This window comes from Myotis yumanensis, unplaced genomic scaffold, assembly GCF_028538775.1.
Source record: "Myotis yumanensis isolate MYYU_CA2020_CCGP unplaced genomic scaffold, mMyoYum1.0.hap1 SCAF_2, whole genome shotgun sequence".
Lineage (NCBI taxonomy): Eukaryota > Metazoa > Chordata > Mammalia > Chiroptera > Vespertilionidae > Myotis > Myotis yumanensis.
In genome coordinates this window covers 138247301-138274771 of record NW_027223753.1, presented here as the reverse complement: position 1 = coordinate 138274771, position 27471 = coordinate 138247301, and the positions used below count along the sequence as shown (strand labels likewise).

At 42.0% G+C, this 27471-nt stretch overlaps 1 protein-coding gene across 1 annotated transcript; it reads left to right on the top strand.

Annotated features, from left to right (window-relative positions):
• Window positions 1–645: 645 nt before the first annotated feature.
• On the top strand, window positions 646–27471 carry LOC139002101 (cell cycle control protein 50C-like). Its single transcript, XM_070403514.1, has 7 exons — window positions 646–837; window positions 3888–3998; window positions 10239–10340; window positions 12298–12385; window positions 12804–12944; window positions 24209–24418; window positions 27112–27471. Exons 1-7 carry the CDS (start codon window positions 646–648, stop codon window positions 27312–27314), a joined length of 1047 nt encoding a protein of 348 aa, XP_070259615.1. The 3' UTR covers window positions 27315–27471.

Here is a 27471-nt window from a genome sequence, read left to right as displayed (position 1 = left end):
GCCTCATTTGGGCTACTCCAAAGCATGCACTTGGGAAAGGTTAGGAGAGATGTTTTAATCTACATATTTTTACTCTACCCTTTCTTGTGGATGAAAAAATGGAAGCTGTTGAGATTAGACATCTGGGTTCTACAATCCCTGTTTGCTTCTCTCTCATGATCACAAATAGCAAAGTTAGTTGTAACCTTAGAGCATTTTCCCAACTTAAATTATATCCATGTTACATTTGGGGGGAAACTGAAGGTCCTATATTTTTTTTTTGGTATTAATTTTCAAGGATTTAGGCAGGTTTTCAAAGATAAATTCATTTCCCCGCTTTCAGGAAGGTCTTGCCTTGGATTAGTCACCTCATCCCATTAGAGCTGCTTCCCAGTGTCACCTGCTGGGGAGTGTTCCTCCTCAGCACAGCGTTTAGCACGAGCTTTTTGAACCTAAGTAAAATATACTTCATAGTGGCTGATTGAAGAAAGCGGTGCTCCTGCTGAATGTCAGGCCTGGTTGAGAAGTAATTCGGGAAGCCGAAAGATTGTAACTACAAAGGAAAGTCCACTTCATTCTTAAGTTAGTATTACCGTTATGGGGGATGACTCTGAGTAGTAATGTTATAAATGTCTTAAAAGTCTCTCAGCCACCTGCAGGACCAAAATGGACAGGCCATCCCAGGTGTGGTGGTCCCTGTTGCCAGACAACACTGCCTTGAAGCAGCAGCGATTGCCAGCTTACCGGCTGCAGCTCTCAGCCTCCAAGGTCCTCTCTGGCTTCTTTGCCACGGGAGCATTGTGCCTGGGCATGGGCATCATCCTCCTATTGTCTGCAAAGAGCACCAAGGAAATAGAGGTTTGTCTCTTCTTACATGTTTAATGCGATTTCTAAGAACTTTCTGCTTGGGGACTATGAATGAGTGATCCATTTGAGAACACAACCCCTCCACAGGAACTAAATGAGACTGTAACATCCCTGTTTCGGTGGGCAGGTGCCCGTTGGTGACAGAGCCTGTGTGTGGTGGCTTTATTCATCCCTATGTCCTCATGAGGACAAATCACTCTCACACTGTCAGCTCAACCATACTTGTTCACAGGGCCTGGGAAAGGCCGGCTTTTGTGCTGGCAGAGGACTGAGCAAGCACTTGATAGGGGTGGGAGGAGAGGCAAGGCCAAATGACTGCCTGTCTGGGTGGCTCAGTTGGTTGGAGAATCATCCCATACCCCAGGTTGCAGGTTCAATTCCCAGTCACGGGACATACCTAGGTCGCGGGTTCAATCCCTGGTCGGGGCACATATGGGAGGCAACTGATCAATGTTTCTCTCACATCAATGTGTCTCCCTCTCCCTCTCCCTCTTCATCTGATTCTCCTTCTCCCTCTCCCTCTCCCTCTTCCTTCCTAACAATCAATAAAAACATATCCTCAGGTGAGGACTTTAAAAAAAAAAGTGAAGAGCCAAAGGCAGAGGTCTTCTATTTTAGCCCATTTCAAGCATAGTGTCTTTCCCTTTGCAAATGAACTCTGAGTTCAACTCAATCTGGAATGGCAAGAACCAACCCAAACCTTTCTGGCCTACTAGGGACACTTAGCAAAATAAACCAAGTTCTACTCAGTGAGAAAAGCTGATGCTAAGGGCACACCCGTCAGTCACAAGTCTCTTGCCAATGTGATTAACAAGCTGTTGGAGGATGACACCCCCAGAAGCTGGTCTGAGGAGGGGAGATGAGAGTTGGTCTAAGGCTAAATCGGCCATGCCCATTTTTCAGCCTAATGAATGAAGAAATGTCTTATTTACATCAGCTCTGAGCAGATTGCCTACATCCCAGATTGTGTGACCTTTACTCCACAGGCAGCCATGGACAGCTGATCTGTTCCCTCTGCCCACATGGCTAGTGGCAAAATTGAGAAGGCCAAGTCTGTGGACGGTGATTTAACATCCCGGAGTGTGAGAGGTGCTGAGAATTCTGTGGGGTATGCAGATGAGGCAGATAAGCCAAAGTTGATCTGTGCCCTCAGTGAGCTAATGATAGAGTAGGTAAGACAATGTGTGATAAGAACAGAGAGCTCAGCCATGCCTGGCGTGGTCACAGTACCCACAACCCCTTCCTTGTTCAGTGCCCAGAAACTTGTTGAGAGAATGGATTATAGCAAATACTGAGGAGAACTTTAGAAAGGAGAAGATCGGTTCAGTCCCACTCCTCCTATTGCCTTTCTTCTTGCCTTTCTCCCAGCTCCCAGCATCTCTCTCCAGGAATAAGTGACCTTCACACAACGGAGTCCCTCAGCCAGAGCTCACAGGACTTGCTCATTTGGGACACACTCCCCTTTTTAAAAAAAGTCCACCCTACCATTTTCAAAGAATTGAACTTTTAAAAAATAGAATGTAACAACATTTTTAAATCAGATTTATGCCACATGTCAGTAACCCTACATTTTGGAAATAGTTATTTTTTCTATGTTTGATGATTTTTAATAACGTCCTCTAGATGCCATGTAGAAGAATTCATTTGTATACATATTTTCCATACAATAAAATGGAAAAATAGTGAAGTGACTTCCCCAAAAAGCTGATTAGACTCAGGCCATAGGCCCACTTCTTATGAGATATTGACTAATACTTTCCTTTTTTTTTTTTTTAAATATATTTTATTGATTTCTCACAGAGAGGAAGGGAGAGGGATAGAGAGTTAGAAACATCGATGAGAGAGAAACATCGATCAGCTGCCTCCTGCACATCTCCTACTGGGGATGTGCCCGCAACCCAGGTACATGCCCCTGACCGGAATCGAACCTGGGACCTTTCAGTCCGCAGGCTGACGCTCTATCCACTGAGCCAAACCGGTTTCGGCAGACTAATACTTTCCTAATGACACCTTTTTGTGATCCAGGCAGAAGGCTTTATCACAATAGGAGATATATATATATATATATAGATAGATAGATAGATAGATAGATAGATATCTATCTATCTATCTATCTATATATATATATGCCTAAGTGACCATTGCAACCGAAACAACCAAACGGATGACCAAACAGGCTGCGTGGGGTGACCAGGCCGGCAGGGGGTTAGTGAGGGCTACCAAATGACTGAGCAGCGGGCTGTGTGGGGCAACCAGGCTGGTGGGGGGGTGGGGGGGCAGTGAGGGGTGACCAAACAACTGAACAGCAGGCTATGTGGGGTGACCAGGCCAGCGGGGCGGGGGGGGGGGGGGCAGTTGGGGGTGACCAGGTTGGAGGGCAGGGCAGTTAGGGGCAATCTGGTTGGCAGGCAGAGGTGGTTAAGTTAGGGTTTTTCAAAATGCTGGCAGGGGAGCCAGTTAGGAGCTGGCAGGGGAGCCAGTTAGGAGCAATTTGGCAGGCAGGCAGGTGAGCAGTTAGGAGCCAGTTGTCCTGGATTGTGAGAGGAATGTCCCACTGCCGGTTTAGGCCCGATCCCAAGGGCAGTCAGACATCCCCCGAGGGGTCCCGGATTGAAGAGGGTGCAGGTTGGGATAAAGGGACCCCACCCCCACCCCCGTGCACGAATTTCGTGCACCGGGCCTCTAGAATCAGTAAAAACACTGAATTCCAGATCAGTGGCAAAATGCTACAGGTCCCAAAATGAAAGGCCCATCATTCCTCCTGAGTATCACAAAAGATCTCCCTGTACACTGGGCTGCCCTTCAGTCGTGGCCAGACAACATGCCCTTGACCCAGACAGCCTGACCTTGATGGACTCAGGGCTTGAATTTTAAGATATATATACTCATGTAGTTTTTTTAATTAAATTTATTGAGGTGACAATGTTCAACAAGATTATATAGGTTTAAGTGTGCAGTTTTATGATACATCATCTGTAGATTGCATTGTGTCCACCACCCAAAGTCAAATCTTCTTCATTGTTCTTTTTCCTACCTGACAGATAAATTACACAAATATATGTGCAAATTGTGCAAAACTTCGGGAAAACGCCATTAATTTTGACAAAAAATGCTCCTGCTCCATTCCTTTTTACCTGCCAGAGACAATGCAAGTAAGTGAAATCAAGAGCCTTCAATTGGCTATATGCTGATCTCCCAAGGAGACTGGCAGTAAGTTCAAGATTTCCACCAAGTGCTTCCTGAAACTGAAAATATATAAAGTTCTGAGTTCACGTGCGACTCCTCACCCCTTTTTTCCCTTTGAAATGTTGTTCTCCTTTGTCTCTAAGTTTCCAATTCTTTTTCTACTCAATGTTGTCACATAATTCTTCACATCAATCAAGCAGGTTTTACTCCAATGTCAGCTCAAGAGGGGATACTAGAGATCACGGAACCTAACCACTCATTTTATAGTGAGAAAATTAATGGGCTGAGAGGTTAAGTGTCTGCACCAAGGTCACACAGTGAGTTCGTGGCAGAGGGTCACACACCTGGTGGGACTCTCCTTGGGACCCCCCAAGTCATTCTACATATGCAGTTGCCTAATCCCTAGGGCAAGCCTTGGCCTGGCTGTCAGAGGCGGTGAGAAATGCCAAAGAAATATTAAGAGAGTCTTGCTCTTGGGCTGATTAAAGTCGTGTGTTAGTTAGTCCACGTCCTCTGAGAAGCAGATGCCAAGACAGGATTAGACATGCAAGAGATTTATTGGGGGAACTGCCTGTAAGGAAAAAATGGGAGGGAGCCGGAGGAGACTGAGAGAGCAGTTAGACAACACAGCTCTGGCCCCTGTGGAGGAGAGGGAAGGGGAGCAGGAAGGAGGGAGTGGAGGAGGGAGTAAAAGAAAGAAGGAAGCTAGGTTCTAGACCAGTGATGGCGAACCTATGACCCGCGTGTCAGAGGTGACACACGAACTCATTTTTTTGGTTGATTTTTCTTTTTTAAATGGCATTTAAATATATAAAATAAATAACAAAAATATGTCTTTGTTTTACTATGGTTGCAAATATCAAAAAATTTATATATGTGACACGGCACCAGAGTTAAGTTAGGGTTTTTCAAAATGCTGACATGCCGAGCTCAAAAGGTTCATCATCACTGTCCTAGACTGTAGTGTATTCTTAAGAAGGTTTCAGAAGGCTCCGTGAAATTGCAAGGTTGCCAATGTCTTCGATGTGGATAAATCCAGCTGGGAGTCCTTGGTTCCTTGTCAGCCCGGCCGACACAGGCGATGGATCACTCCCTCATCCCTGACACATGTCCTCATGGATTTCAGGATACCGCGCTCTTGGAAAACCTCCTAGCTCTCTGGCTGCCCTTCTTTGGTTTATTTGCTGTCCCTCCATCTTCCTCAAACTCTTTGCTGAGGTCTGCAGGGTTTTAGTCTTAGCCTTCAGCATTCTCCTCGCTATGCGCACTCGCTCCCTTAGAAACGGCATCAACCTCTTGGCTTTAAGTGCCAACTATTGCCATCAGTCTTATAGCTCTAGCCCAAACCTCCTTTCCACTATCCACTCTTGTATTTCCAATTGCCTTCCTGATGTCAAAATTTGGATGATCACCAGATATGTGAAGCTCAGCTTTTCCAAAACAACTCCTGACACCCACTTTTCCCCACCCCACCCCACCCCCGAAAAAACCCATTCCAACCACAGACTTCTCAATCTCAGCTGATAGCAGCTCCATCCTTCTGGTGCCCAGGCCAAAACCCAGGAGTCATTCTTGACTCCTGCTTGCAAACATCTCACATCCATTCCACCCTGTTTGCTCTGCCTCCAGAATGTATCCAGAGTCTGCCCACTTCTCCACACATCTGCTATAGCTACCTAGCCCCATGCCACACCCAACTCTCACCTGATTTTCTGCAATAGCCTCCTAACAGGTCTCCCTGTTTGCATCAGTGTCTCAACAGAGCAGCTAGAGTAAGCTTTATAAGGCACAAGTCATATTATGTTATTCCTTTGCTTAAAAATTCCTGCAATGGCTCCTCTTTCCACTGAGTGAAAAAGTGCAAGGCTTTACAAGGCCCACCTGATCTGGCTTCGCGCCTCCTCTCTGACCTAATCTCTCCATTCTCTCCCACCTACCCCCACACCAACCACAGTGGGCTCCTCATTCCTCAGCCAAGTTGGACATACTCTTGTGTTGCTCCCTGTACTTGCTATCCATTTGTCTAATTCCCCTGCCTCCTTCAGATCTTGGCTCAGTTCTCACCTCAGTAAGGCCTTTGCTGGCCAACCTATTTCTTGCTGTAGCCTGTCTACTTACTCCACCCCTGCGCTCCTGATCCTTGTTACTTCGCTGTAAGTTCAATTTTTTCCATAGTACTTATCACCTCTAATATACTATATAAATTAAAAGTTTATTATATAAATGTATTGTTTGTTGTCTTTCACTGTACTGTTTTATCCCAAACCCCCGTAACAGTGCTTGGGTCGATTAATGTTTATTGAATGAGTACATGAATCTTTGCTTCCTCCACGGTGCATAGCACTGTATATTTTGCATGGTAGATGCTCAGGAAACACTTTCTAGAATAGTAAATGAATGGAGGAAAAATAAAGTGCTAAATTATATGGCTCTATGTTCTAGGGGGCTTGGGTTTTATGTTTTTAAGGCTAATTATAAGTTCATTTCTTTCTTCTTTAAATATATTTTTTTTTGATTTCAGAAAGGGAGAGGGAGAGAGAAATAGAAATATCAATAATAAGAGAGAATCTTCATCGGCTGCCTTCTGCACACCCCCTACTGGGGACCAAGCCTGCAACCCAGGCATGTGCTCTGACCTCCTGGTTCATAGGTTGATGCTCAACCACTAAGCCACGCCAGCTGGGCGGTTTTGGTTTTATGTTGTATCTTTCTTATTTTCCCCTTGGCCCCATAAGATAGCATGTTGGTATCAATAATATTCTGAAGACATCTCTATTGATTATGGGTAGCTCTAATCATTTTGTAAGTCAGGTATAAATTACAAGGAAATTACTGAGTTGTACTTGGGTTATAACTGAAATCTATATAAAGTCAGTGGGGGAAGTTTTACAAATGTATTCTTTTATTGTAGGTCAAAATTCTAGTTCTCTACAGGTGTACCCTTTCTTGGCTTCCTCAGTTCCCCATGCTGCCCCCCAAAGTAAAAGTTCGAGTCACTTAATTTAGAGGGGAGGCTTACAACAACAGAAATTTATTCTCTCACAGTTCTGGAAGTCAGAAAACTTGAAATCAATTTGTCAAGCAGGGTTGTTCTTTCTTGGGGGGCTCAGAGTACTTACACATTTTTAAGAAAAAGATGCAAAGGACAAAACCTTTAAAGGGCTTCAGTTCCCATCTGTCTGCATCCTTTGAAGCCCTAAAGCAAAGGAAGTGTTACAGCTGCTAACCATTCCTTTCAGGCAAAGGCTTTCCCGTACAAATCCAACCCACTGCTTAGAGCAATTACAGGACCTTTCACTCGCCAGTCAGCACGTATGATATGAGCTTGGTGATGAACCCACGTGAGACTCTGCTTTAAGTTCGGAGTCCTGCACCAAGTGCCACTGGTGTAAAGAGAAGAAATGCCATAGAGTATGTGCCGCCAGGACTAATCAAAGAGGTGATGGTCTTTGAGGCCTTGTTAAGCAAAAACTTGGACAAAGAATCATTGAAAAAAGGTTATGAAAACACTCCTCTCCCTAATGTGGTGTGTTCTCTGCCTGTTTATTTTATCATTTATATAAACATATCACTTGGGGTAAGTAGAATTCTCTTTTTAGCTTCCAAGAAAATGTATGGTAAATTCCTTTCTGTGGACTTCATATTTTCTGTAGTTAAGGGTCAACAATAGAGGTTTCCCCTTTGGGTGAGGAAATGTAATCAGTCATTCTCGCTGCGCCTGGCTTATCCACCTTCACATCCAGGCTCGGTGTTTATTATGCTGCAGCCTGCCTCTGTCATGGCCCAGCATCTCCCTTCTCGGTGTTTCAAAGATTTTTCTCTTACAAGTGATTAAGCTCACTGGCTTTCATTGTTTTCTGTAACTGGCCGCACTTACCATGACCTTTATTTCCAGTCTGCCCTGGTACCAGCTCCCATTTTCCATACTCATCCTCTTAAAGGTTTTTAGGGTGGGGCCAACATCCTCTCCAAATGCTGTTTTTTACATAGTGTAAGAAAATTTACTCGGGGAATTGTAAAGGAATACTTCTGTATTTCTGGCACAGAACATAGCACATAACTTGTGGGAGGCACTTTAAATAAATGAAGCCGTCATATAGTTTTGGACACAGGCCTCATTATTTTGGAGGTAGCTCATATATTAATAATAAACAGCTACATTAGCAATATATATGCTGTTAGTAAAATCTGTATCAAGTCTGCCCAGAGAATTTCCAGGGGCTTGGTATCTATACTAATAAAAGGGTAATATGCTAATTAGACCAGACGTCTTCCAGATGTCCTTCCAGACAAAGCCACAGTGGCAGGGGCCGAGGCAGAGGCAGTTAGGGGGCGATCAGGCCAGCAGTGGAGAGCAGTTAGGTGGTGATCAGGGGGCAATCAGGCTGGCAAGGGAGCAGTTAGGGGCGATCAGGCAGGCAGGGGAGCAGTTAGGGGCATCAGGCCATCAGGCAGAGGCAGTTAGGGGCGGTCAGGCAGGCAGGGGAGCAGTTAGGGGCATCAGGCCAGCAAGCAGAGCGGTTAGGGGCGATCAGGCAGGCAGACAGATGAGTGATTAGGAGCCAGCAGTTCCAGATTGCGAGAGGGATGTCCGACTGCCGGTTTAGACCCAATCCCACAGGAGATCCCAGATTGGAGAGGGTGCAGGCCAGGCTGAGGGACCCCCGCCCCCACCATGCACGAGTTTCATTCACTGGGCCTCTAGTGTTACCATAAAGGTGGAAGCATGGAAGTGGCCTATGACTGGGCAGCCTCATACAGCAGAACCCATGAAAAGGCATGTCTCTCATGGCAACAAGGCTACTTAAAACTAAAGTGAAAATCACCTTTTTTTTTTATCAGTGAATTATTCCATCTTTTTTCCAAGGGGTTTGCCATTTCTGGAGCAGGTACTATACGCCAGGTACTGTGCTACATTCTAAGGATAAAAAGACAAAAACCCCGGGAACTGGACCACAGAGAACCAGTCTCATCCTTTCACATGCCCAGTATGCACACACACCTAAATACACTCAGTGGCTCCAATTTTAAATTATGCTTCATGGATTTGCTTTGAAATCACATGACTTTGATGCCTACCACAACCCCTAGGAAAACATATCTCCTAGTATTGCTGGGAAATAACTGTATTTGTAAAATCAAATTTTACATATTGAGAATACAAAGCCCAGTTATAAAAATATTTTCAAGGCAGGAATGCAGTAGCCCTTATAAAAACATTCAAAATAAGTTATTTGGCCATTTTAATAATTCTTTATAGACCAGGATTTTCCAACACTGATTTTTATTTTTTATTTTTTTACTGGGGGAGGGTCCCTCAGCCTGGCTTGCCCCCTCTCATAGTACAGAAGCCCTCAGAGGCGGGAGGCAACCCGGCAATCAGGGGAAGGGGATGCCCCCATCACACCTCTGATGCTGCCACTGCTGGCAGCGCAAGCCTCGGCCAGCCCTGGTTACCTGAGCCTCGGGCCGGCCCTGGTTACCTGAGCCTCGGGCTGGCCCTGGGCGGCTGGGCAGCCGCCATCTGAGGCCTGCCTGCACCTCGGCCAGCCCTGGTTGCCTGAGCCTTAGTCAGTGGGGGGTGCAGGAGGACCAGAGGCCCCCGGCAGGGCTGAGGGGACTGGGCGCTGCCATCTTGTGACTGTGAGCACTGCCCTCTTATGAGGGCATGATGGTCAATTAGCATATTCCCTCTTTATTATATAGGATTTTAATTATTTTTCAATTCCAGCTGTCATTTAATATTATATCCAACACTGATTTTTTTTTTTTATTCGGGTGAGCAACACTGTTTTCTTTTCTTAATTCTCACCCAAGGCTATGTTTTACTGATTTTAGAGAGAGGAAGTAGGAGAGAGAGAAAGAAAGAAAAATGTCAATGTGAGAGAGAAACATTAACCAGTTGCCTCCCATACATGCCCCAACCAGGGAATCAAACCGAAAACCAGGTATGTGTCCTGATCGGGAATCAAACTCACAACCTTTTGGTGTATGGGACAACCCTTCAACCAACCAAGCTAACCTCCCCCGCAGGGTTCCAACACTGATTTTTAATAATGATTTCTTGGGTTTTCTATTTGATATAAAAAACTTTGTTTCCATAATTTTTTATTTACCACTTTTTATATTTTGAAAATCTTATGTTTATTAATATTCCAGTTTATTTTTCTTACTCTCTTCTTACTTTTCACTGTTCTCCTTTACAGGGTAATGTTTATATGTACTACAAATTATATGGCTTCCATCAGAACCTCTATCATTATATTCTATCCAGAAGTAATAGCCAACTGATGGGTAGAAATATAAAGGTAAGGCTTTATTTACTTTGGCATAATATCCTTTTTTTTTATCTTCACCCTAAGAGTGAGGATATTTTTTCCTTCCAGGAAATGGGAGGAAGAGGAAAGAGAGAGAGAGAGAGAGAGAGAGAGATATCGATGTGAGAGAGACACATCCATTGGTTGCTTCATGCATGCACTCCAATCTTTGACTGGGAATTGAACCCACAACCTTCCAGTGGGCAGACCAATTTTCTAACCACTGAGCACACTGGCCAGGCTCCTTTTTTTTTTTTCTTTAAACCAGATGGATTTTTCAGTCTAAAAGAGAATATGGAAAATTAACTCAAAAGCTGAGGTTTTACAGATAGAAATGTTCATTTCCTTCTTGCATAAACTGAAGAGGCTGTGTATTCAGGATAACTGCTATTGAGAAAAGGAGTTACTTTCCCTCTTCAGAGCAGTAATGTGAATCTTGCCTGATTAAAAAGGTGTATCCTTTCATGCACCAACCATTTTTTTTATTTGACAGAATTTTACATTAAAATTGGATACATATTGAATTGTCCAAATCTTGGTAATAATGAATGTGTCAGAAGGGTAAATCTTCTAGTATCTTCCAACCGCAATCAGGATTTTATGTTTCTGTTAAAGTTGATGGTATACTAGGTTGACGCGTTGATTAGATTTTAGTATTATTCCCTTACCTGTAATTTCTGTGGTTATCTTTAAAGTTGCCCATGTTAGTTGATGGAATCACCAACCATTTTGATACATTTTTATACCATTTTGTACTGTGCTACATCCTAAGGATAAAAAGACAAAAACCCCTGGAGCTGGACCACAGAGAACCAGTCTCATCCTTTCACATGCCCAGTATGCACACACACCTAAATACACTCAGTGGCTCCAATTTTAAATTATGCTTCATGGATTTGCTTTGAAATCACATGACTTTGATGCCTACCACAACCCCTAGGAAAACATATCTCCTAGTGTTGCTGGGAAATAACTGTATTTGTAAAATCAAATTTTAACTCTGAGGGATTTGTCTTAGTCTGGCTCACAGTGTCTAGCAGTGTCTTTCCTATAATTGGGGCCGTCAATCTAGCCAATTTTAAGGAAGTTGGGCTCCACTTGAATAAAAGCCTTTGATTTAATTGAATACCCTTGCAGTCCTAGGATTGCAAAACTTTATTCTTGATAGAAGATATTTAGCATGCCAACAAGAAAAACAAGGAGAAAACTGTTTTTTATACTGACATTATTATATTAAAGTAATAAATGATTTTTAGCGACCATTCTTTTAAAAATATATTCTGGCCGAAACCTCTTTGGCTCAGTGGATAGAGCGTCAGCCTGCAGACTGAAAGGTCCCAGGTTCGATTCCGGTCAAGGGCATGTACCTGGGTTGCGGGCACATCCCCAGTAGGAGATGTGCAGGAGGCAGCTGATCGATGTTTCTCTCTCATCGATATTTCTAACTCTCTATCTCTCTCCCTTCCTCTCTGTAAAAAATTAATAAAATATATTTTTTAAAAATAAAAATAAAAAATAAAAATATATTCTGGTTCTTAGGTAGATACTAGTGAGTCATCTAGCTATAGATTGATGACTTTTATACTTTTGGAATATAAATTGCACTTCAATAAAAACAGGTTTTAAAATGTATTCCAGTGTAGACTTAGGGTGATATTTAGCACAGCCAGTAAGGTAAAGTTCCTTCTTACAGACATATTTGCTATACTATGTATTGTTAATGAGGGGGGAAAAACTGCGCGCACACACACACACACACCTCCAAAACACAAAGATTTTTCTAGCCTAAGTGAGCTGGAAGCCTGGGAAAAACCAGTGAGTAGACCATAATCTTGGTCTGTGCCAATAAATCAGGGCAGGAAGGTTTACATTGCCAGTGTTCTCACTCTCAACATTCTAAGGGAGTTGAGCAAAAGCACTTCTCAAAAGTGTATCATCTTATATCCAGGATGTTGAAAGCTGTGATTCATTCAAAAAGACCCACGATGGAACCCCCATCTGTCCTTGTGGAGCTATCGCCAACAGCATGTTCAATGGTAGGTGATTTTTTTTTCTCTCTCCATGGTGTGCCCTTTTATAAGTGTGTAACTAAACATTCAGAAGATCATCTCTGTAGCAGAATGGCAGGTTTGTGTGAGGTTGTTTTTTTTTTTAATAATTTTGTATTCATTATCTACTGACTTACTGTATTTCATTTGCAAGTAAGTTCTTTCTTACTAGAGTTTCAAAGTGGTTAGGGACATGAGTTCAATGGAGCTTAAGAGTATTTTCAATCATTGGTGCCTTGGCAAGATATTTCATATAGAAATAGTATTGTAATTCCAGCATCTATAGCATGTAGGCATGTTGAGAGTCTGCTAAAACCCTGGTTTATTTGTCATGTCTAGCTTTGCATATCAGAGGGTGCAAAATTACTTGCTTACATCTCTAACACAATTTTTAATTTCTTTACAGACACCATCATTCTTTCATATAATATTAATTCATCTATATATATCAAAGTCCCAATGCTATCAAGTGGAATTACATGGTGGTCAGACAAGTTCATCAAGTTTCAGAATCCAACTTCCAATGATCTTCCTAGTGCATTTGCAGGTAAGAGCCATACATTAGTGTAATGTTTTTTATCTATTTGTAGAAACTTTGGTGTTTACGTGTGAGGAAATAATTATGGTTTCCTCTTCTTTCCTTCTTTGTTGACTTCGTTTTTGTTTTAACTTTCCATACCTGTGGACACCTCTATCACATACCTGCTGAAACATGAAATAATTGTTGCCCTGGTTCCGTCCAGTTTACCATTAGTAAAAAGGCAATGTTTTAAGAAACTGGTTGCTTCATCTAAAATTAGGGTGACCACATAATTTATTGTCTGAGATGGTTTACTTTTGAGAATAAAAGGGGGCACCAGAATTACTACGGATATATTTCTTTGAAATTTTTATTTATTGATCAATAAATTAACATTATTTTGGTAGACCTATAAATAATTCTATTACAAACTCCTTTAAAATGAAACTATTTAAAATAATACATCTGTGTACATTAAGCCAACCTAAAAAAACTCCTTTATTACCTAAATATTAAAAGATAACATAAACAGAATAATAATTTTGGATACATAGTCACATACTTCAATAAGTTTTTTAGCCGTATCTATCTTCATTACATGCCTCTGTATTTTTCTAATAAATTTTTATTTGTGTAAATAATATTTTATTAAAATATTCTTTTTAACTTTCACAAAATTATCCACAATCTTTTTTAAAGTTGCATTTTATGGTTAGTTAATTTGAATTTGTTAACACCTTAATTAATCTCTCTCTTTTAACCATAATTTTTTTAATTGAGAAAATATGTACAGGTGCTGAGGTATACCTATTATGCTCACAGCCAATTTTACAAAATGGGAGATATTCTCAGTTTCAGTGCTTTTCTATTGAAATATACTAATATTGTGACCCAAATATTTTCATAGGTAGTGTCTTTTCGACTTCATTTTTTTTCTATTTATGATTCTTTTGAATGTATTACTAAATTTAAATGCTACAACATCTTGATCTCATTTAATTCTGGTAGAGCAGAAAATTTTACTAAGTTAAAAATAGGAGCTTCATCAAAATATACATTGAGATATTCTAAAGCACAATTATATAATTTAAACTTAAATCTTATATACATTTTGAGCTCTCATTATTTTATATTTTAAATTATCCCCTTGCTTTTATAGAGGTAAGTTTCAATATCTTCTTGTTTGCTACATACTAAATCTTCAAAAACTAAAGTTTTTTGGCATTCCATATTTCAGATACTTAAAATTTTTTTCAACTATTTTGAACAAAAGTCAACCAGAAGTTAGATGGCTCATTTATCAAAAAAAGTTCACGATCATTATAGGACACATCGGTTGACATACAAAATAGTTCTTTAAGAGCTCAAACATTTCTAAAATTCTGGTTGATGTGTTAAAAAACAGACCACATATATACCATGCTAAGAATATTTTTCATTTAGCATCCGCGTCCTTGTAAAATTTTTGCAATTTAAGGGGGCAGGGGCAGTCTGGGAGAGTTCAATGGGGGCCTGTGGTGGGGAGGAACATATGTAATACTTTCAACAATAAAGAATTTTAAAAATTTTACAGTTTAGTTTCTCTATGAATATATAAAAATACTCAACTTTGCACAACATACAACTCTTATTTTGATTAATAAAATATCATAGCTTCTTTAGGTATAATTGTGAATTATATACATACCTCAAACAATTTTAAGCACATTTTTCTCTTTTTTTAAATATAATTTTATTAATTTCAGAGAGGAAGGGAGGGGAAAAGAGGGATAAAAACATCAATGATGAGAGAGAATCATTGATTGGCTGCCTCCTGCACTGGGCTTGAGCCTGCAACCCAGGCATGTGCCCTGACCAGGAATTAAACTGTGACCTCCTGGTTCATAGGTTGATGCTCAATCACTGAGCCACACTGGATGGGAACATTTCTCTTTAAATTTCCCAATTAACTAACAAAATTATCTTTACTCAGATGTTGTGTTCCACCAAATTTGCATTTATGCTATCACTACAAAACCAAAAAATTTACATTCAATTATGGAATTTGTAAACTGACTTTATAGTAATATTTATTTTAATGTCAGAGGTTTTATCTTTCAAGATTGAATATCAAAAAGCTTTGCTCTGATTCCATAAAGAATCAAACAAAAAAATTAAGCCATTATTATAATTAACTTACTCTGATTTTCTATTTAAGCATCTGAAGACACTGATGTAAAATTGGCCTCATTTAACTGTTTACAAAGTTCTTCTGTGCTAATGGAGCCAACACATTAAAGGTTTTTTTTATTATTAAAAAAAAATCAAATAAAAAAGTGTAACTAGAAGGAAACTCATTTGATCTAAATGGAAAGTCAATCCATGCCCACATAATGAAATAAATGGGCCTTCTATAGCTACACAAGGTAAAGCATTGTCTTTGGATACACTTTTTTAAAAAAAAATAAGCACAAACCTTTGAAGTAGATTCTAAGGTTATGTAGCAGTTTCTTTTTAATTAAATCTTTATTGTTCAGATTATTACAGTTGTTCCTCTATCCCCCCCCCCCCCCATAGCTCCCCTCCACCCAGTTCCCACCCTACCCTCTGCCCTTACGCGCCCCCACTGTCCTCATCCATAGGTGTACGATTTTTGTCCAGTCTCTTCCCGTACCCCCAATGCTCCTTTCCCCCCTAGAATTGTCAGTCCACTCCCTTTCAATGCCCCTGATTCTATTATACTCGCCAGTTTATTCCGTTCATCAGATTTTTTATTCACTTGATTTTTAGATTCACTTGTTGATAGATATGTATTTGTTGTTCATAATTTTTATCTTTACCTTTTTCTTCTTCTTCCTCTTCTTAAAGGATACCTTTCAGCATTTCATATAATACTGGTTTAGTGGTGATGAACTCCTTTAGCTTTTCCTTATCTGTGAAGCTCTTTATCTGACCTTCAATTCTGAATGATAGCTTTGCTGGATAAAGTAATCTTGGTTGTAGGTTCTTGGTATTGATCACTTGGAATATTTCTTGCCATTCCCTTCTGGCCTGCAAAGTTTCTGTTGATAAATCAGCTGACAGTCGTATGGGTACTCCCTTGTAGGTAACTGAGTTACTTTCTCTTTCTGCTTTTAAGATTCTCTTTGTCTTTTGCCCTTGGCATTTTAATTATGATGTGTCTTGGTGTGGTCCTCTTTGGATTCCTTTTGTTTGGGGTTCTCTGCGCTTCCTGGACTTGTAAGTCTATTTCTTTCACCAGGTAGGGGAAGTTTTCTGTCATTATTTCTTCAAATAGGTTTTCAATATCTTGCTCTCTCTCTTCATCTGGCACTCCCATAATTCAGATGTTGGTACGCTTGAAGTTGTCCCAGAGGCTCCTTATACTATCTTCATATTTTTGGATTCTTTTTTTAAAAATATATTTTATTGATTTTTTACAGAGAGGAAGGGAGAGGGATAAAGAGTTAGAAACATTGATGAGAGAGAAACATCGATCAGGTGCCTCCTGCACACCTCCTACTGGGGATGTGTCCGCAACCAAGGTACATGCCCTTGACCAGAATCGAACCTGAGAGCCTTCAGTCCACAGGCCGCCACTCTATCCACTGAGCCAAACCGGTTAGGGCTGGATTATTTTTTCTTTTTGCTATTCCAGTTAGGTGTTTTTTGCTTCTTTGTATTTCAAATCTTTGACTTGATTCTTAGGATCCTCTAGTCTGCTGTTAGATCTCTGTGTAATATTCTTTATTTCAGTCAGTGTATGCTTAATTTCTAGTTGGTCCTTTTTCATATCCTCGAAGGTCTCACTAGATTTATCGAGGGTCTCACTAAATTTATCAGCGGTTTCTAGAAAATTATTGAAAAACCTTATAACCATGGTTTTGAACTCTATATCCAGTAGTTTGCTTTCCTCCCTTTCTGTCATTTGTGACCTGTTTCTTTGTCTCCACATTTTTTATGCTTCCCTGTGTTGATAGAGTGGCTTTGTGTGCTAGGTGTCCTATAGGGCCCAGTGGCTCAGCCTCTCCAGTTACCTGAGGTGGACAGTCTTGGTGCACCCCCTTGTGGGCTTTGTGCACAGTCTTGTTGTAGTTAAGCCTTGATTGTTGTAGGTATCACTGGGAGGAATTGACCTCCAGGCCAATTGGCTGTGAGAATCAGCTGTGTCTACAGTGGGAGAACTTCTGTGCTGGAGACACCCTTATGGGGCAAAACTTGCTTCAGTGGGGCTTTAGTGCTCACTGAGTCGGCCCCCTGAGTGTGTGTCCCTTATGGATCTGAGGAGTTGTAATCTTGATGGTCTCACCCTGACCACTGGGTACACTGGCTCTTAGATCTCTAAGGAGGTGCTAATTTAGCCTCTGCCAAGGCTACCCAGCAGGAGCTATAGAGAGATCTGCAGATTCCTTTTTTTTTTTTTCTGTTCATCAGATTATTTATTCACTTGATTTTTAGATTCACTTGTTGATAGATGTGTATTTGTTGTTCATAATTTGTATCTTTACCTTTTTCTTCTTCTTCCTCTTCTTAAAGGATACCTTTCAGCATTTCATATAATACTGGTTTCGTGGTGATGAACTCCTTTAGCTTTTTCTTATCTGTGAAGCTCTTTATCTGGCCTTCACTTCTGAATGATAGCTTTGCTGGATAAAGTAGTCTTGGTTGTAGGTTCTTGGTATTCATCACTTTGAATATTTCTTACCACTCCCTTCTGGCCTGCAAAGTTTCTGTGGAGAAATCAGCTGACAGTCGTATGGGTACTCCCTTGTAGGTAACTGACTGTCTTTCTCTTGTTGCTTTTAAGATTCTCTCTTTGTCTTTTGTCCTTGGCATTTTAATTATGATGTGTCTTGGTGTGGTCCTCTTTGGATTCCTTTTGTTTGGGGTTCTATGTGCATCCTGGACTTGTAAGTCTATTTCTTTCACCAGGTAGGGGAAGTTTTCTGTCATTATTTCTTCAAATAGGTTTTCAATATCTTGCTCTCTCTCTTCTTCTGGCACCCCTATAATTTGGATGTTGGTATGCTTGAAGCTGTCCCAGAGGCTCCTTACACTATCTTCGTATTTTTGGATTCTTTTTTCATTTTGCTTTTCCGGTTGGGTGTTTTTTGCTTCTTCGTATTTTAAATCTTTGACTTGATTCTTGCGATCCTCTGGTCTGCTGTTGGGAGTCTGTATAATATTCTTTATTTCAGTCAGTGTATGCTTAATTTCTAGTTGGTTCTTTATCACAACATCTAGGGTTTCACCAGTCTTCTTGAAGATCTCACTACATTTATTGGCGGTCTCACCAGTCTTCTTGAAGATCTCACTACATTTATCGGTGGCTTCTAGACAGTTCTTTAAAGACCTTAAAAGTGTGGTTTTGAACTCTATATCCAGCAGTTTGCTTTCCTCCAGTTCTGTCGTTTGTGTCCTGTTTCTTTGTCTTGGCATTTTTTATGCTTCGCTGTGTCGATAGAGTGCCTTTCTGTGCTAAGTGTCCCAATTACCTGAGGTAGACACTCTTGGTGCACCCCCTTGTGGGCTTTGTGCACAGTCCTTTTGTAGTTAAGCCTTGATTGTTGTAGGTATCACTGGGAGGAATTGACCTCCAGGCCAATTGGCTGTGAGAATCAGCTGTGTCTACAGTGGGAGAACTTCTGTGCTGGAGACACCCTTATGGGGCAAGACTTGCTTCAGTGGGGCTTTGGTGCTCACTGAGTCTGCCCCCTGAGTGTGTCCCTTATGGATCTGAGGAGTTGTAATCTGGGTGGTCCCACTCTGACCACTGGGTACACTGGCACTTGGATCTCTAAGGAGGTGCTAATTTAGCCTCTTCCTAAGGCTACCCAGCAGGAGCTATGGAGAGATCTGCAGATTCCTCTTCTTTGTTTGGGGTTTGGAGGTGCCCAGTTGAGGCCCAGCTGTGAAGCAATGCAAGCTGCTGTGGGGCCTTGGGCCTTCTTTTGGATGTTCTGGGTCTCTGACTCAGCTGCAGTTTGTTAGGTAATTTTAGATTGCCAAGGGCCAGGCCATTCATATGCAAAAGCCTCTGGGCACAGCTTGGGTGGGGCAGGGTCTTAGGGAATCAACAGGGCAGGCCAAACAGCTATGGCTGATCCTTAGCCCTGCCCTAAGAGGCTCCGAGTCTCAGTGTCCTGCGGTAATTGCTGCAAGCACCTCTGAGAGAAAGCCACCCTCGAGTTTCGCCCGATGCCAGACAGTCCAGTTTCTCTCCGTATGAGTCTGGGTCCCCAGAGACTCAGCCAGAACTGGAGTTCAGAGCAGTTGGGAGGTTGACACTCCCTCTCGATTGAAAAAGACAACCATGTCCTCAGTTGCCAGCCCTTTCTGCGAGCGCCTCCATACCTCTGCACTTTACACTTTACTTCTGCACCTCCTCTGAGTCTCAGTGTGCTTTTCTCTTTCCTTCTAGTTATAGAATTTCCACTCAGCCAGCCTTCCTGTGGTTCTGGATATGTCCATTTTGTCCTTTAGTTGTATTTTTGAAGTGGTTGTGCGAGGCAGCAATTTCAGGTGTTTATCTATGCTGCCATCTTGGTTTTCCCTCTCTGTAGCAGTTTTATGTGTTTTGATTTTCATGTGGTCATTGACACTATGATGGTTCCAAATGCCAACCAACCTTGCAAGTATCACATTCGTCAACTTCCTTTAGAAACTGTACTTAATTTGACATCAAACATACATGTTCCATTTTTTATTCTTTACAGCTAAAGGGATTTACTAGCAAATAAAAAACTGATATCAAACAATAAAATACATTATGTAATGAATAACAAAATTAATGTTACAAGAGAGTTCAGACTACTCTCAGAAAGACCACTCAGCATCTATTTCCCACACTACGGCATGTACGTATAACATAACCTGTAATTTCCCATGTTTGCCACGGATCCCACTGACTTGCAGTCTGACAGCTTCTTGTGTCTCATAGCCCAAGACAGAGGCTCTGGCCTAACTGCTTGGAATGTCTAGCAGCTTGCAGGAATATGTGACTGAAAGGGTCTCAGGTTATCTTTCACTAATCACACGTTAAAGTAAGCACATGGGTATCTCACACCCTGTAGACAATATTTGTTTGGGATAGGTGCTTATCAGATGGGATAACAGACAACAGGCATAAACTGGGAGTGTCTTAGGCAAAAATGGAATGAATGGTCACTATATAATTGAATTCCGAGGTTTTCACCATTTTTTCTTAACTTTTATTAGCATTTATCTTCTGTTGAATTTACTCCTGGGCCTAGTTGTGTGGGGTTTCTTTGTTTGTGTTTGGGGGGGGGGGGTTATTATTGTTTAAAGTATTACAAATAGTAGTACATATGTCTCCTTTTTTCCCCACTGACCTCCCCCCGAGCTCCCCTACCACCCGACACATGCCCTCACCCCCCACACACAGTGTCTGTGTCCACTAGTTATTCTTATATGCATGCATATAAGTCCTTCGGTTGATCTCTTACCCCCCACCCCCACCCCACAACCCTCCCCTGCCTTCCCACTGTAGTTTGACAGTCTGTTTGATGCTTCTTTGTCTCTGTAGCTATTTCTGTTATGATGTTCATTATATTCTATAAATGAGTGAGATCATGTGATAGTTATCTTTCTCTGATTGGCTTATTTTGCTTAGCATAATGCTCTCCAGGTCCATCCATGCTGTTGAGAATGGTAGGAGTTCCTTCTTTTTTACAGCAGTGTAGTATTCCATTGTGTAGATGTACCACAATTTTCTAATCCATTCATCTGCTGATGGGCATTTAGGCTGTTTCCAAATCTTAGCTATTTCAAATTGTACTGCTATGAACATAGGTGTGCATACTAGTATATCCTTTCTGATTGGTGTTTTTGTTTTCCTGGGATATATTCCTAGAAGCAGGAACACTGGGTCAAATGAGAGTTCCATTTTTTATTTTTTTAAGGAAATGCCATACTGTTTTACACTGGCTGCACCAGTCTGCATCCCACCAGCAGTGCACGAGGGTTCCTTTTTCTCCACATCCTCGCCAGCACTTGTCGTTTGTTGAGTTGTTGTTGATAGCCATTCTGACAAGTGTGAGATGATACCTCATTGTCGTTTTGATTTGCATCTCTCAGATGACTAGTGACTTTGAGCATATTTCCATATGTCTCTTGGCCTTCCGTATGTCCACTTTCGAAAAGTGTCTATTGAGGTCCTTTGCCCATTTGTTATTGGATTGTTTATCTTCCTTTTATTAAGTTGTATGAGTTCTTTATATATTTTGGATATTAACCCTTTATTAGATGTATCAATGCCAAATATGTTCTCCCATGCAGTGGGATTTTTTGTTGTTTTGTTGATGGTTTCTTTAGCTGTGTAAAAGCTTTTTATTTTAATGTAGTCCCATTTGTTTGTTTTATCCTTAGTTTTCTTTGCCCTAGGAGATGTATTGGTAAACATATTGCTATGAGAGATGTCTGAGATTTTGCTGCCTATGGTTTCTTCTAGAATTTTTATGGATTCATGACTTACGTTTAAGTCCTTTATCTATTTTTAGATTAGTCTTGTGTATGGTGTAAGTTGGTGGTCCAAGTTTCATTTTTTGCATGTATCTGTCCAATTTTCCCAACACCATTTATTGAAGAGACTAGAGTCCTGGTGCACAAATTCATGCATGGGTGGGGTCCAGCCAGCCAGCCTTGATTGGGGCCGATCAGGCCAGGCCGGCCAGGGGGAGGGGATGCAGGAGGTTGGCCTGCTGTCCCCACCCCCGATCGGAGTAGTGGGGCCAATCAGGGGTGGGACCAGCTGGGGGATAGGCCACAGGTGGTTGGCTGGTTGGCCCTGCCCCCTGGTTGAACTCCCGGTTGAACTCCTGGTGGAGGGGAAAATTTGCATATTAGCCTTTTATTGTATAGGATTGTCTTAATTCCATTGTATATTCTTGCCTTGTTTGTCAAATACTAATTGAGCATAATGGTGTGGGTCAATTTCTGGGGTCTCTGTTCTGTTCCATTGACCTTCATGCCTGTTCTTGTGCCAGTACCAGGCTGTTTTGAGTACAGTGGCTTTGTAGTATAACTTGATATCTGGTATTATAATCCCTCCAACATCTACTGGAGAAAGATGTCCTCTGCAGTGTGAGGAAATGACTCAGCACAGGAAACCGAGGTGGCTGCCCTCCAAACTCAACCTCAGAGCCCCCAATCCTGGCTTCTGCTCACACAGCTCTAGTCCACTCTGCCCTCCCTCTGCTGGAGCCCAAGGTGAGTGGCTGCACATGAAATTTTGTGCATTAGCCCTTTAAGAGCTTGCCTGCATTTCCAGCCATCTCTGTCTGGCAGACAGCAACCCTGCTGCTTTTCACAGCAGATGTTATGTGGGCACCTTTCTCAGTTTTGGTGCTCTCTGCTGGGGAGAATATGATGCTATCACAGAATACTCCCAGAGTTCTCAGTGGGATCTCCCCACAGCTGAGATATCCCTCCAGAATTTCAGCTGCTGTCTGTGGGACTCCAGCCAGCCCTTTCACACCTCAGCCCTTCCCACCAGTCTCTATGTGGTCTCCACTTTCTGTCCTTGGTTATCAGAGTTCTATCCAGCTAATCTTCAGTTGATTTTTCAGGGTAGTAGTTCTGTATTTTAGTTGTATTTCCAGTTTGGTCCTGGGAGAGTGTCAGTGTAGCTTCCACTTATTCCACTGCCATATTAGAAATCCCACACATATTCTTTCAAATTAGTGTTTCAGGTTCTTTGGATATATTCTCAAAAGTGGGATCACTGGGTCAAAAGGTAGTTCCATTTTTAATTTTTTGAGAAAACTTCATACTGTTTTCCACAGTGGCTACAAAAATGTGCATTCCTACCAACAGTGCATGAAGGTTCCCTTTTCTCCACATTCTTGCCAACAATTGTTGTTTTTTATTTGGTAGCCATTCTGATAGGGTGAGATAATATTTCATTGTGGTTTTCATTTGCATCTCTCTGATGATTAATGATGTTGAGCATTTTTCATATATCTATAGGCCATCTAAATGTCTTTTTTGGAGAAGTGTCTCTTTAAGTCCTTGAATTGAGATGTTTGTCTTCTTGATGTTGAGTTGTATGTGTTCTTTATATATTTTGGAAATTAACCCCTTGTCATATGTAGCATTGGCAAATATGTTCTCCCATTTAGTGGGTTGCCTTTCATTTTGTTGATGGTTTCTTTGCTTACAGAAGTTGATAATAAAAACTGTATTGCCTGTTTGGTGTGGCTCAGTGTTTGGGCATTGACCCATGAACCAGGAGGCCATGGTTCAATTACTGGTCAGGGCACATGCCTGGATTGTGGGCTCAACACCTACTATGTGCCAGGCACTGGACTGTGAAAAGAAGATGAGAAAGACACTGTACACAAGATTCTGCTGTGGAGTAAGAATGGCAGACATGCCCACAGTAAAGTAAGCAGTGTGAGGATGACAATAAACACAACAGGCTCACGCCCTGGCACTGGCCCCCACCCTGTGCTTTCAGCATTGCTGTGGCACTGAAACCTGCCAGGCCTCCTGGTTTTAGAACAGACTTGCAACACCTGTGCTCTCTGCCTCCCCCCATTTACCAATTCCTCCTCCTTTTTGAGCTCTTAGGCCCAGTGCTGCAGAGAATATCTATGCAGCCCAATCTCCATGCACTTCCACGATTATTTCCTTACAGTGCATTCCTAGAAGAATTTCTGGGCTGAAATGTATGCAACATATATTAAAGCTTTTGATGCATGTTCCTAAATTGTCAGAAATAATGTTTTGTGTGTGTGTGTGTGTGTGTGTGTGTGTTTTATTTCTTTTGCCAGAGATCATGTTCGTCCACACACTTATATGTTCCACACAAGAGTTCCCATTTCCGCTGCCTCATCAATGGTTGTCATTCTTTTTTCTTTAAATATAAACCAAGTATTTTCATTGACTCTCTTTAGATCACTAGTGAAGTTATGATGCTATCAGAGCATATAATGCTATCACAGAATATGACCACTATTATTGTGCTCTACCTACTTTTTCAGTGCTTCATTTAGGACACATAAGATACATATAATTTTATATTCCACTGTTTTTTTACCTTACAAAAATATAATCAGCATGCCCCCCACCCTGTGTCCTTAAGTCTTTATAACCATTATTTTTAATGGTTACATACTCAGGTAGTTACATACACACACACACACACACACACACACACACACACACTTTTTTTTAAATTCTAATATCTATTTCTCTTTCCTCAAAAAATCAAAAGTTATTTCATTCTCTAAGGAAAACTGAAGGTGGGTAGGTGATTTTTCCCAACCACGCCCATTATTTTGTTCCCACAGGAACTGCAAAGCCCCCAAACTGGCCTAAGCCTATCTATGAACTGGACGAAGTGGACTCAGGGAACAATGGCTTCATCAATGAGGACTTCATTGTGTGGATGCGGACAGCTGCCTTTCCCACTTTCAAGAAACTACACCGTCAACTCAATCGAGTACAGCATTTTACTGAAGGTTTGCCTGCTGGTAACTATAGTTTCGACATAACCTACAGTATCCTTTTATACTACTTCTCTTTGTAATGAAGGAAAATCAGTGTCCATCTGGGTGCTAGTTGTCAAATTATTTCATTCTGTACTTTTCTATTCTTCAAACTCATCTCTGAGAGGCAGGATCTTTCCAGGGCTTGTACACAGCTTTGAGGTCAGCCATGTGGCATCTCAGGGTTGCTGGCTAGGAGTGGTTCATGGGACCCCCAGTGGGCCAGAGGATCTTAGCACAAAATACCTCCTCAGTTTCTTTATCTGCCGGGGAGCTTGAATGAGAAATCTTGGGGATAAGTGAATGACTGCTCCATCATTTCAATCCAGAATAGAGTGAGGACATTTCCTTCCTGACAGGGGGTAGGGATGTTCCTCAGTCGGAGGTTCCTCATTGATGAGACACCATCTCTACCTGTCAGTTTGTTGCCTCTTTCTGTTTGCCTGCAGCGCCTTCCTTTTAGCAGGGCCTCTAATTCTATTCTGTGAAAATGAAAGCTATAAAGAGTAACATTTCAGCAACCCTGCCTTCTCCCCTCCCTCACCAAAAAAATTTGAGATTAAAAGTTGCTTGCACTGCCGGTGGGAATGCAGACTGGTGCAGCCACTGTGGAAGACAGTATGGAATTTCCTCAAAAAGTTAAAAATGGAACTCCCATTTGACCCAGTATTCCCACTTCTAGGAATATATCCCAAGAAAACAGAAACACCAATCAGAAAAGATATATGCACCCCTAGGTTCATAGCAGCACAATTTACCATAGCTAAGATTTGGAAACAGCCTAAGTGCCCATCAGCAGATCAGTGGGTTAAAAACCTGTGGCACATCTACACAATGGAATACTATGCTGCTATTAAAAAATAAAAAACTTTTACCATTTGCAACAGCACGGATGGAACTGGAGAGAATTATGCTAAGCTAAAGAAGCCAGTTGGAGAAAGATAAATATCACATGATCTCACTCGTATGTGGGATATAATGATCAACATAAACTGATGAACTAAAATGGATCCAGAGACAAATGGCAGGGGAGGGGGGTGGGGATTAGAGATCAACCAAAGGACTTGTTTGCATGCATATTTGCATAACCAATGGACACAGACACTGGGGCAGTGGGGGCTGCCCTCAGGGTGGGAATGGCAGAGGGAGGGTCAATTGGGGGGAAATGAGACATTTGTAAAACTTTAGACAATAACAAAATATTTAACAACAACAACAAAAAAGGAGCTTGACAGTGGTCTCCGGACTTGGACCTTCTGATCCCACGGACTTGGTCTGTGATTGCCTTACCAGTAAAGCAGGTCAGTTGCCATCAAGAAATAGGGAGGAGGGAGGAACAAATGTCATGAACTGCTGTCCTCACAGTGCCTGGTGGTGAGTTTGGGGCAGAGGGGAACAAGGGGGGAGTCTGTGTTCCCAACAGAGGAGATGCTCTCTTTCTCCTCTGGAGACAAGCTCTCCTTGGGTGACTTCAGCCAGTCACATTTTAATGCTGGTGACGCTCAGGTCTAAATCTTCGAGCTTCAGTCCTAGCCTTGCACTACCCGTGTTAAGCCCTGGGTGCATATTACCCACCCAGCCTCAAGGCCTGGCCGATGTGCACAGAGACCGGAGCCTGAGCTACAGAAATCACCTTCCACTTCTAACAGAGAGAGGCTGTTCTTGGTGTGAGGAAAGACCCTCTGCTGGAGCTGAGGGAGAGAGGAAACAGGCCGACGAGTTGAGGTGGCGCTCAAGGTCCTGGTGACAATGAGGAGTTTTGACGTAAAAGAGAGGCTTAGTTTCCCTGTGCCTTTAAATAGCAGGTTGCCAAGTGATCTGAGGCCTTTTGAGAACTTTGCTGGGAAATGCTGCTGTCCTGTGCCGTTGCTATGAGAAGCCTTTGTTTGTTTATTAGTTTGGTTTACAAAAAGGCACCAGATGTTTAAAAACCTCAGACCACATGTATAATCAAAATGACATCATTAAAATGCTAATGATAGCAAACCCACTTCAAGCACTTTCACCCCAGCAGTGAGGGATGCTGGCCTTTCCGAAACCCAAGCGAATGCCCCATCTTTAGTTTTCCCACCAAAAATATTTCACCACGTAGCTCACTATTTTTTTCATATGTTTTTAGAGGGAGAGGAAGAGAGAGAGAAACAACAATGTGAGAGAGAAACATTGATAGGTTTCCTCCTGCACCCACCCCGATCCACAACCAGGGTGACGGCGCTCAACCAACTGAGCCACGCCAGCCAGGGCAATAGCTCACTATTATTTTGTTCTTCACTCCACTTGAAGAATTAGGCTGAGGTAGGAATTCAAACCTTAGCCTAAAATGATTTCACCCTACCCCGGGTCTCCTGAGTCATAAAAAGAAAAGTCAGGTTTGCTGTAAAACCTATCTGTATTCTTTTTGTTTCCTTCGGTTTAAATATATTTGTTCAATTTTCAGTTGTCTGTAAGTCACTCTGATCGATCTATGTGTCAGAATCACTTTTGTACATGATAATGTTGTAGAGGGAAGCCTTGTTTTTACCTAATTCCATTACAGTAACATACAATGTACTACTTGATAAAGATTAGACCATATGAAATCATTCAACCCTGTTTTGACCTACAGAAACAGCAATGTTATATGGTCCAACCTGCTGTATTTAGGATACAGGGTGGTGGAGCTGAGAAGTGCGAAGACAGATCCTTAACAGGCCGCCTTTCCTTAGACTTCCCAGTCACCAGATTCCAAGGCGAGAAGTCAGTCGTTCTTTCCACCCTGACGTGGAGCGGGGGCAGCAGCCTTTTCCTCGGTCTCGCCTACACAGTGACAGGCGCCGTGACGTGGTTGGCCTCCTTCTCCATGATGGCGATTCACTTGATGCTGGCCAAAAGGAAAATGTTCTTCCCCAACTACAAAGTCAAGCTTTGAAAAGAAGAGCAGAAAGCACGGAAGTGGACGGTGAAGTGACAGAGCCAAAGACCTCTGACGAGGCTGGAAGTGACTGGGATATTTCAAGGGGGACTGCACTGAGGGGCCAGGTTCAATCCCAGGTGGATACATGCGAGTTTCCGGGGAGGCGGAGAGG